A 12,123-nucleotide genomic window follows, 5' to 3' on the forward strand; every position below is an offset into this window, starting at 1 on the left:
ATTGAGCAGCTAATTTGGCATTAAAAACTTCAAGGGCCGCCAGCACGTACTGGTTACCCCTGGTATAATGGAAACATGTAATTGCCGCAGCAATGTTGTTCGCTGCCTCAATTGCTCTCTCTTTATGATAGACCCATTTGGTGTTATAGTAAAAGTGGATACCCAAATACTTAAAGCTTTTGACTTGTTCAATGAAATGGCCTCCAATATTCCATCTGGACGGCTTCCAAGTCTTACTAAATATCATAATTTTGGATTTTTCAAAATTCAAAACTAGCCTATTCTTTTCGCAATAGTCTACAAAGCTCTTCAAGAGGCATTTCAGCCCAATAGCACTGCGTCATCAGCATAAAGAAGTAAAGGGGTGGGGATCGAGCCAAGTTTAGGACTATGATCATTGATTGGATCTAAGGTGGATGCCAAATCATTTATAAATAGGTTGAATAGAAAGGGCGCTAAAAGTCAGCCCTGTTTGACTCCTATATTAATTGGAATTTTGTCAGTTAGGTCACCAATGTTGTTAAGTCTAACTTGGCAGGTCATATTATGATGAAGCTTCGTTATTAAATACAAAAGCCTCGGTTCCATCCCCATCAACTTAAGTTTCTCCCATAGACGTTCTCTTATGATTGAATCAAAAGCACCTTTTAGATCTAGAAAGGCTGCATATACTTTGGTGCCCTTTTGCCTCTTATACTTATTAACAAGGTGCATAAGAGTCACACAGTGAACAAGGTGCATATTAACAAGGTGCATAAGAGTCACACAGTGATATAGGGTAGATTCCCCTTTACAAAAACCTTTTTGTACTTGACCAAGAATTCCTTGTTCTAACATCCAAGATCCAAGTTTGTTAACCAGTTGTCTAGCATAAAGTTTCCCAATAACAGAGAGGAGGCTTATTGGACGGTAATTGGATGGTAACTGATAATTACCCTTTTTAAAGATGGGAACCAGTATTGCATTTGTCCAAGACTCTGGCATTATTCCTGTTCTATCGACTATGGTAAAAAAAAATCTGCCAAGAAGGTGACCCACCAGTCCAGATTTATTTTAACTATTTCAGGTGGAATTGCATCTGGGCCAGGGGCTTTTCTTGGCTTTAGCTGTTCAATAAGTGGAATAACTTCCTCTGGTCTCACTGGAGGCCATTGGGGAATATCATCTAATTCTGATGCCATATAGTTAATGGAATTAGTGGCAGTTATGTTATTATCATAGAACAGCTTCAGAAAATAGTCATACCAGTGAACTGGGTTGATAGCATTTATTTGGGCACTCTTCTTTTTATGTTTATCTGACACCAACGCGCAGAATTTCCTGGAGTCATTTGACAATTATGTAGCCTGAAGGAGGTTAGCCCATTGTTTCTCAGTGTGCTCTTTATATTTTATCTTAACTATTTGACGTAACTGGTTTTTAAAATTGAAATACTCATCTGGAAGGTGGGTCCAGTTATACTCCCTAAAAAGGTAGTAAATAGAACGGATTTAGTTTTTACTATTATAGCATTCACTATCAAACCATCCAACTGTATTTTTTGGTCACAGTAATTTCGAGGCACCAATTGACTTCCAAGGGATTCCAGTAAGTAACTAATAGTTTTATCATAAACCTGAAAAACTTGGGTAACATCTCCATTTTGACTCAGAGCTACATTGAATTCTACTAAGATGTTAGGATCCAGAAGGTTGGTCACCTTTTCTGCAACAGTAGGAGACCAAACAATTTTAGGCAATCTATTCATCCCTAGAGATAGAGTGGAGGTAGTGTTTATTAGCCATTTCAGGGGATGCTGCAGTTGAATCATAAGGGGAATAATCATAAGGGGGCCGACCATTCAGAATGATGAGATCAAACCTAATGCAGAATTGAATGTGAAAAGCAGATTACATCTCAGACTCTGAGAGTGTTCTTTATTCAATTTTTCCATTCCTGTTGATTAGAACACCACAGAGATTTTCTAATCAACAATTGAAGTACATCTTGTACTTTACTGGAATAACAAGTAATTACAGGTATACTGTAACAGAATAATTTGTCCATGTATATTAATGTTATTATTTCCAATTACTATATAAACAATTCTGGAACAAAATGTTAAAAGAGATTTTTTTCACTTTATTTGTACATAATCTAAGTGGCTGCCTTCCAGCTGTAGTTGCTCATACTGCAGAAGGGGGAGGAATTTTCAAGAACACAGTGAAGAAAGGACAATGCCAACAGAAATAAAATTATTGAAAAATAGTACAATTAGAGAGCTACTGAGAAGGAGGTGGCCAGATTCCGGCACAGCAGCAGTGCCACTGGTCCATTCCTGAATGAGAAACTGCACAGGCCAGTTATCAAGCAGTGGGGCTGAGACCATGCCAGCATACCCACTAATTGCACCAGTGTGACCACAACCCATCATGGGGGTGACAGTGTGGCCATGGTCGATGGGGGGAACCAGACAAACACAGGGCAGCAGCCACAGAGATCCAGCCCCTGGGACATGAAGGGAGGGTTGAGCCTACATGGTGGCTGGTTGGGTTGGGTATGAAGCAAAGAAAAGTGGTTTGTTTCATGGTTCGTGCCGAGTCCTGAACCGAACCTGAACTGAAATGGCCTTTGACAAATCAAACAAGTTTGGGAAGTGCAGGATGTGGCAGAACACCCCCCCCCCGGGGTCCTAGAGACTCCAATTTCATAGGAGATCTCCAGCTGACTCTCCTCTACCTGCCTACCAAGTTTGTTGAAGATTGGATGTAGGTGGTCTGAGTTACAGCCCCCCCAAAGAAGGTGCCCCCAGGAAAGTGCTTTTGGGGGATTTGTCAGGAGTGGGTTCTGAAGTTTATAGAATGGAACCTGTGTGAACTAGAGGCATCAAACTCAGACCTGGTATGCCCCCCACATGCCCTCCAAGTTATGTGTAGATGGGACTTGGGACTCCAAGAGATGCCCCCCCCAAAGAAGGCACCCCCAGGAAAGTGCCTTTGGGGAAATTGTCAAGTGTGGGTTCTGGACCCTATGCAAGATAGAGGCATCAAACTCACAGCAGTTCTCCCTGATATGTTCCCCTACATGCCATCCATGTTATGTGTGGTTTGGACTTGGGGGTCCGAGTTATGGCCCCCCGAAAGAAGGCACCCATAGGAAAGTGTTTTGGAGTTTATAGAATGGCCCCTGTGTGAGTTAGAGGCAGCAAACTCACAGCGTACCTCCCTGGGTTGTCCCTTAGGATGGCTCCTTCTTCCTCACCCAGAAGCAGACAGGACTGTCATTGGAACTGTTGCAGGTAGTCGTGTTCCTAGCCAGGTCCACCCTCTTTCCACTGACCAGATGACTGCAGGGTGAACCCCCCCCCCCGCCTCAGCCTTGGAGGCAACTGTGCACCAGGTGGCTGTGTCTCCCTGGGTGCATTCCCCACCTGCCCCAGCTCAAGGTGACTGCAGGGCACAGCCAACCCTCCTGCCCTTTCCCACCCCAGCCCGAAAGCCACTTGCACAGCAGGTGACTTTCTCCCATGGCCCATCCACCTACCCTCCCCATGTGTAAATGTGACTGCAGGGCAGGGTCAAGCCCCCTGCCTGGACCCAGGAGCCACCCACATGGCAGGTGGATGTCTTCCCAGGCCCATCCACCTCAACTGTAAGTATGACTACAGGGCAGGACCAACCCCCACTGCCCTGCCCTGCCTGGAACCAGCAGTCACCAGCACGGCAGGTGGCTGTCTCCCCGGGCCCATCCATCCACCCACCAACTGTAAAGGTGACTGCAGGGCAGGGCCAAACCCACCACACACCTGGGAGCACTGAGCTATCTGTCATTGTGTTTCCACGGCCCACCCCAACTGGGAAGATGGAGATGGTGGTTTAGAGACTGAGAAAGGGAGAGAGGACTGGAAAGACCAACCAGAATCTAGAACAAGGCCCTGGGAAAAGCCTTGGCCATGCACAGCAGTCATCATCTGTATTTGATAGCGAGTGAGAGTGTCTCAAAGCCCAAACACCCAAAGCCCAGGATCAGAGAGAGGGAGCTCATGTTTAGAAAGGATGGCTGGCTCACCCTTGCTGCTGCCTGCCGACATCTGACTGCCAAAAAGGATTGATGCACCGCCAGTTTCTTGCCAGCGGGGGAAGTGAAAGGGGGTAGCTCTTAGGGAAGAAACACTGCATGATAATAAAGACCTGCCTACTAGTTGCCTTGGGGAGTTGGCCTTTGCTTGTGCTGTGCTGTGAGTGAAAGGGAATGGTTGGTGGGTAATTGCTGGAGGAACAGTCCCACACTTCCCAAGTACAAGTTTTCTATGGTCACAGCCCACCCCTTGGTGCAATTTCAGGTTCCTCACCATGAGGCAGATGTGGTTAAGGTATGGTTTGAAGTCAGTGTGTGTTCCTGAATGAGGTACATGTTGATCACGTTCCGTGAGGGGCCAGCCCAACCCCACCGGGTGGAGGCGGCTATCAAAGCCTATACCGACAGGAAACAATGGACTAGAATTGAAGTAGCTCAAAGCCCTGGCCCATGTAACATCCAAATCCCCCAGAAAGAGTTGGCCAATGCCATGCCCTGAAGGCCTGCAATCACCTTCCCAGCAGAGTGGGTGTAATGGGCTCTCCAACCACTGCTGACCCTCACCCAAAGCATCCCTTCATTTGTTTCTGGTCTCCAGCCACTCCCTCTCAACGGCCACCCACATGGAAGAGAAGCTGTGAGGGATACAGGGCCAGGCTCCTGCTCTCAAGGCCATCTTCTTGCAGAAGGTGCTGCTGTCCCTTTGATTCATTATCACTGGCTCATTCTAGGCAGTGATGGCTGAGGTACTGGAGAATGTCAGTCATACATCTGTTCTTATGTTCATGCATATGTACGTACTGTGCAATCTGCCCTGCATAAAACAGGATATCATCTGCATGTCCTGGAGTCTGGAAACTGGTAGGAGTGCAAAAATACAAGGTATGTATTTGTACAAAGATGTTACAATTCCAGGCTGAAGCATGAATCAGGTTCAGAGTTTCTTCTCATTTTTTTAGACCCAAAGGAGTCTACAGTTTTTTAAACCAATATTTCTGTTCTGGAACATAATGTATTCACCTAGTATTACACTGGGCGGAGTTTCAATGTCACTGAAACCGAGACTTTATTTTTACTGCTGTGAAACCTTTTTAAAGTATATGTAATGAAATTCTCCATTTCACTTTTTAAGAGTTTAACTGATATAATCTTTTAACAGTGCCATCCTAAACAGATTTACGTCCGTCTATCCTTTTAAGAATACAATTAACTGAAGGGTTTAATAGCTGCGGTGGCTCAAGTGGTTAAGACGCTGAACTGCAGGCTGTGGAAGGTCAGGAGGTCAGCAGTTCGAGACCCAGGGGTGCCGCATGACGGAGTGAGCTCCCGTCTCTAGTTCCAGCTCCTGCCAACCTAGCAGTTCGCAAGCAAGAAATTGCAAGTAGATAAATAGGTACCACTTCGGTGGGAAGGTAACAGCGTTCTGTGCGCCTTGGTGTTTAGTCATGCTGGCCACATGACCATGGAAACGTCTTTGGACAGCGCTGGCTCTTCGGCTTTGAAACGGAGATGAGCACCACAACCCTAGAGTCGGATTCGACTGGCTTTTGAGCAAGGGAACCTTTACCTTTACCTATAATTCTACTTAGGACGTCAGTGTAAAGTATAATCTTTATTTTATTTTATACCCTACTTTTTTCCTCAACGGGGCCCAAAATGTTGTACATAGTTCTCGTTCCCTCCATTTTATCCTCACTGTAACCCTGTGATGTAGGTTAGGCTGAGAGTGTGTGACAGGCCCCAGGTCATCCAGCAAGCTTCCATGGCTGGATCAGGATCCAAACCTGAGTCTCTGAGATTGTACTGCAGCACTAATACCTCACTGGTTTTTCTCGAAAAAAGGACCACTATTCAGGATAAGAGCCTTTCCTGTTAAAAGAAGTATGTTGAAGCTTTTTGTACCCCATACAGATTCCTCACACTTTTAGCAAAACGAAGGGCATTTTTCACTGTAGTATTGCTAGTTGGTTTCACTAAATCAGGTGGGGTCCCCCCCCCCATTTTAAAAAGATACCTCAGACAAAATGCTACATACTGGTGCTTTCTGCCCACTACAACTCATTCCTCTAGATGACTTGCTATGTCCTGAGCAAAGCTGGGAAAAGTTCCAAACCAGGAAATCTGAAAGGCAGCAGATTGTTCAGATTGTTGGGCATTATTGACTTTTAAGAATATTTATAGATTTCGGTTATCAGAGGCTCTTGTGACAGTCCACCAGCCCTTTCTCAAATAAATCTACTGTGGTAATCACAGGAAACATTTCCAGAGATTTCACAGGACTTCATTGAGTACCTTTTTTCTTTAATGATTGGTAGTAAAAACTTGCCAATGCTAGAACGTATTAATTAATTGATTAAACATGAACCCTGCTGCTCCTCAAATCATTTGGAGTGATTTACATTTAATTCTTGGAGATCTCCTGTGTAGACACAGAAGTTTTTTAAAAGGAGAATCTGGTATTCCACAATGATGTAATTCATATGTGTAGCATTTGCTGCTACAACACACCCGTGCATTATCCTTGCAAGTGTGCATATGCATTGTTGCTTACAGTCACATTCCATGGCATTTAGAAATCTGTCTACAGTGGGAGGAAAGTCCTCAGAACTGGGAATATGAAGCACTGATGTCAAATGGTGTTACATGAAGCTACACGTTAAAAGTATCATGAACTCAAGCAAAACTTTATTTGGAGAGAAGGATGTAAAAAAACCTAAGAAACATAGAAAAGAAAACATACAGAAATGTTTCATTTAGATAGCTTTGCCCCAATAAAGTTTTATTTAGAATGTCATACTGGATATTTTCTGGCATCTCCACCCTTACCAGAATATTGACAGATTCATATAATTTGTCAAGGAAAAGGTCCCCATGTGCTAGGAGATTTCTGTAATCTTTGAATCATTGATGAACTCTGTGGAATCATTGATGAACTCTGTGGAAAGTACCAGTAGCTTCTGCAGGGGGACAATCTTCGCAGCAGAGGGAGGAGAAGCATCTGGGGTTCTACAGCAAAGAATATTCACTTTACCTTTCACTTTGTATCAGCTACCATACGCTGGCCCCGGTCACACGGGCCGGAAAATGCGGGGGGGAAGCGTGGCTGTTTGCCCCAGAGCAAACTAATGCGTGGCCGCCGGATCACACATCCCAGCCACGTCCCGTGGTTCGGGGGAGGTGCTGATCACACGACAATCCTGCGGCGTGGAAAAGAAGCAGCGTGGCGCAATCACAGCAGCAATGGCTAGGCGCCGCTGCCGTGGCAAACAGGGTTGTTTTTTTTGTAAACCGAAGTGTGCGCATGCGCCGTTGGGTGCTTGTGTGCATCCCGTGAAGACTTGGGGCAAAACCCCTTTTTGCGACGGGACATGGGCAGGCGCCAGAACTACCACCGGATACACGATGCGATGCTCGCCCTTGCCCCGCAGTTTCCGGAAACTAGTACCTCTGAGGTACTAGTTTTTTATGCCGCATCTTCGGCAGGAAACCTCGGGTTAGCCACGGGAGCTCTTCGCGTCCCAGATGTTGCGGTGTGATCGCGTCTGGAAAATCCGCCTATCTTCCGTCTCTGTAGCATGGCTAATGCTCTGTGTGACCGCAGCCTCTGTATTGTACTACCAAACATACATACCATACCGTTGCATGACTTCTGTTTTTGAACTGCACAAACAATATTTTGGTCAAGCACATTTTTTTTTGGTGTTGTGCATTTTGTGCCTGGTTCCATATTAAAAAAAAAAAAGTATCCCTGACCAGCTGTGTAGAAACTGCATTGTGTGCAATCGCACCACCTGAGTTAGTTCAAAAGGCAGCAGAGAAATGCTTTCAATTGAAATAAATAAATAAATTCAAAGTGGCAGACGTTATTCCAATCACAAAAGCAGCAAAACTGGACAACCCACAGGCAAGGTAGGCACCTCATATACATGGGGGGACTCCAATACACAGAAAAATATGACTTTAACAGACCAGTGAATGATAACACCTAATTATCAATATAATAGCTATGCAATGCTTCAGGTGGTACAAAACATTGAGAGCAACTGGTTCCGTTAGGAGGATGAACTACTTAAGGCACTGAGAGCTCACAGAATCCTAGAGGGGATAGTTTTGAAGGTGAGGTAGCTTTATGAATTCTCCTTTGTTTTCAGACCAAAAACTTCACTTTGTCCAAAAACACAGCAGCTAGGCATTTGACAAGAACCTGTCATGCTAAAAATATAACGCCGATGCTCCATCAACTGTCCCCAGTTTCAATTTGTTTCCAGGCCTAGTTTATTACTCTGCTTTGTATTTGTTTGTTTATGTTTTGGTTTTTATTTTTAAAGGCCTAAATGGCTTGGGTCCTAAGTACCTAATGGACTAACTCCTCACATGTGACTCTGTTTGGAATCTAAAGTCAGCCAATGGTCTAGGAGCCCTTGTTATCAAATGTCAGATTAGTGGATATCCATGATGACAGAGTTGTTGCCTGTAGTTTGATTAGCTCTTTCTCCCTAGGGATACAGTTGATATATTTTGTTTTGTCCTTCAAGAACAATTGGAAGACTTGTACTCTGCGGTGGGGGAGGCTTTCATATTAATTGATTAGTTTGATCGGTCTTGCGCTAAAGACTTTTAAGATGCTACTATGAAATATTTTATCATTTTGAGTTCTAGTTTTACTGATGGATTGCAGTTGGCTGCTTCAACTATTTTTTAGTACAAAGGTGACAAATACATTTTCAAAATATATAACTCTGGTCCTGTTTGTGTTTTGAAGCATGGTGAAGAAACAGTGCAGGGATTACACTGGGTTGCTCTCTCCTCTGTATTCACTGTCTTTAAATTCACAACTCTGGAACAACAACAACAACAACAACAAAACATTCCTTTCTTTGCATCAACATTTTAATCTGTTCAAAATGCTATTGCTTATCAGCTGTGGACATATGAAATAAAACTTGTTGTCTGATGCAAAGTAAAGTTATGAAGAGTTGAACTGAAACAGGCAAAAGGCTTGTTCAAAGTGTTATGAATCTGCTGAAGTGGAGCTATATAATAAAGGGAACATATAGCAGCAAAAGGAACAAATAAAATATCTCAACTCCCAGCCTCCAGCAGTTTGGACCTGTGAACATACTATGATGTCCAGTATCATCTGATATCACTGGAAGCAGCTCTCCAAGGTTTCCAGGGAAAGTGTTTTTTCTCCAGCCCTGATAACGGAGATCCTTTTAAATTGAGATGCTGGGGACTGAACACGAGACACTCTGCATGCAGAGCAAATACAAGCCATGGACAGCTGAGCAGTAGCCTAGTAATCACAGTGTGTACCCTGATCCCTTTCTGTGGCAGCAGTTGATATTCGTATCTCTTATGGGTTATAGTCTGAGCATTAGCATATTACTGACCATTACCACTTTTGGAGATAGACAGCCATCTCTTCTAGGGTTTGTTCTGCACTAGTATGGTAGCACCACAGAAGCCTCCAGATAGGGTTGTCAACCTCCAGGCAGTGGCTGGAGATTTCCCACTATTACAGCTAATCTCCAGGTGACAGAGATCAGTTCATCTGGAGAAAATGGCCACTATGGCATTATACCCCTCCCCTCCCCAAACCCCACCCTCCTCAGGCTGCACCCCCCAAAACTCCCAAGTATTTCCCAACCTGGAGCTGGCAACTCTACCTCCAGCCCACTTATGCTTTTGACATAAATTGGACCTATCAAATAATTGGCTGATCAACTAGGAAGCTAGTTTATAAGATTTCACCAAAAAGGGGGGGGAGGATAGAATCATGCAAATTTGGCCGTCCTGTCATCAGGTGCTAGGGAACTTCCATATTCAGAGGCAGCAAACCTTTAAATGCTGATGTTATGAAATTGTTTGTTGGCCCTCCATGACAACTGGTTGGCAGTTGTGTGGAAGAGAATGCAGGACGAGATCAGACTACTGGTCTGATCTGGCAAAGCTCTTATGTTTTTATGTGCTCTGTTTCACACAAAAGGCCTGGGACACAGTTGGTGCATGGAAGAGACAAGTAGCTTGCTGCATATGGAAGGCATTTACTTTAACTTACGTTGCTTCCTTTGTGCCACTTCAAGTTCCTTTGTACCATTTTCACTACAACTGACTAAAACTGGTGTTAGAAATATGAATACACCAGTGTAATTTTTAAAATGTGTAAAAACCGTAGTTACATGGTAACCACACCGTTGAGGGGAGCCACCAGTGGCTGCTGGTACTCTGGAAAAATTAGGCTGTTGTACCATATTATTTAGATTATGCTTAGGTACTCTTGCTATGTGTGTATTTCTAATGTATGGAATTGAGGCATCATATATATAACGTCTGTACATATACAAGGTGTCACCTACAGGGCAGACAGCCATTCACCCTCTGTCCTCTAGTGTTCTGGCATCTTACCATCACCACCACTCCAGTTACATCTTATTTTGAATGTTTCTAAGTAGCCTCCCTAGCCCTACTATCTTGGAGGTTCATTTAAGAAAAAAAAGACAGGATATTAAATAAACACCTGAAAAATAGGAGTGAAACCACATTGTGAAAGACACCTGATTTGATTCTCTTTGGTTTTCATTTTGCTTCTCCATTGGCAAAAACAAACCTGCAAGTCTTTATTGTTTTGCTAGCTTCTCTCTCTCTCTCTCTCTCTCTCTCTCTTTCTCTCTCTAGATATTCTCATATATATGTACTTTTTTTCATTTTTTTGCATATGTTTTGTGTAGAGGTGTGTAAATGACGTAGAATTATATGTACACATAAGAAACAAAAGATTTATTAACAGCTGCAGTGAAGAAGAGGCAAGCTGAATGTGCAAAATAATGTCAGCTTCTCCCTACCTAAAAAGATGGTATATTGTAGATTATTGATTTTCTTGGGGAGGAAGGGGTTGTTAGAGATTACCAAAGCAGATTTCCATTCTTAAGATTTCTTGGAATAAATTTTGAGTTTATGAAACCAGTAGCTAACTTTTAAAGGTCTGAAGAGGAGCTATAATAAAAAATAAAATATGTGGAAGGCCTATTACATAATATTTGCTTTGTTGCAATATACACACAATTACTTTCTTCTGTTTGCAATATAAATATATTTCTAGAGTTGGTGATTGTTTTTAAAAATAAAGACTTTTTCTCCCTAAAATGTAATTTTTTGACTGAAGTTCAGTTGTATTTTAACAGATGTGGGAAGAAGCCATTGCCTTGGGCAAAGAACTTGCCGAACAGTACGAAAATGAAATGTTTGATTATGAACAACTCAGTGAACTACTGGTAGGTTCCTTTTCAGATCATTGTAAATTAGCATACACTGTTTCTTGTTTCTTTTTGTTTTGCATTTCCATTTTTCACATTTTCATATATGGTTTGTTTTCTAACTTGAATCAGGAGGAAAATGTGTGGATCCTATTGGAAAATTGTTGACTGCTGGTTGATTAATTGGAGAACTTAACAAAGAAATGTGTGTGTAGTAACAATAATCAGTGGGCTTTTCTTATCCTCAAGCAAAACACTACTTAAAGGGGACTGATTTCAAAGTGCAGTCATTTTTCAAGCGCTACTGGCATTGCTACTTGTAACTACATATCATCATCATTATCTAATTCTCAGCATGGCCCCATCTATGTGTGCTTAAATTTGGAGACTGGAGCCATGAACAGACAAGACCAATCTTTTGACAAACCTGAGAAAACCCCCAGGTTTGTAGAAAAATCTGAAATCTATAAAAAATACACTGGAGGGTCAAAACCCCACAAAATAATAGAAACAGCACCATAGCTTTCAGAAACAAATGCTCGCAATGGCTGTTGATAGGCAACCACAACAGAATTTCTAGCCTTAGTTGCTGTTAGTAAAAGGCAAGGGGCATTTTCAGGGCTTTTTTGGCTTTTGAGGGAAGACTCAAGGGACCAGGCCTGGCAACAACCACCAGGAGACTTGTAGGAGACACAGTGGAGGTGATACAATGATATAAGCTGCTTTAAGTCTCCAAAGGTAGGTTGGTTGGAGAAAAAGAATCAGAGAAGGAAGCAGGAAAAGGGGAGATGCTATGGGTGTGTTTGTGGGA

The 12,123-nt window shown here is 43.0% G+C and overlaps 1 protein-coding gene across 1 annotated transcript in view; it reads left to right on the plus strand.

Annotated features, from left to right (window-relative positions):
- The window catches only part of LOC107106402 (dedicator of cytokinesis protein 1), a 288,943-nt gene that overhangs the window by 181,222 nt on the left and 95,598 nt on the right, over positions 1–12,123 (plus strand). Inside the window, exon 13 of the mRNA XM_015406534.1 lies at positions 11,241–11,330. Within this exon, the coding sequence (XP_015262020.1) occupies positions 11,241–11,330 (90 nt within the window). The remainder of the gene's footprint in view (positions 1–11,240; positions 11,331–12,123) is intronic.

This window comes from Gekko japonicus, unplaced genomic scaffold, assembly GCF_001447785.1.
Source record: "Gekko japonicus isolate JY-2015 unplaced genomic scaffold, Gekko_japonicus_V1.1 scaffold23, whole genome shotgun sequence".
NCBI lineage: Eukaryota > Metazoa > Chordata > Lepidosauria > Squamata > Gekkonidae > Gekko > Gekko japonicus.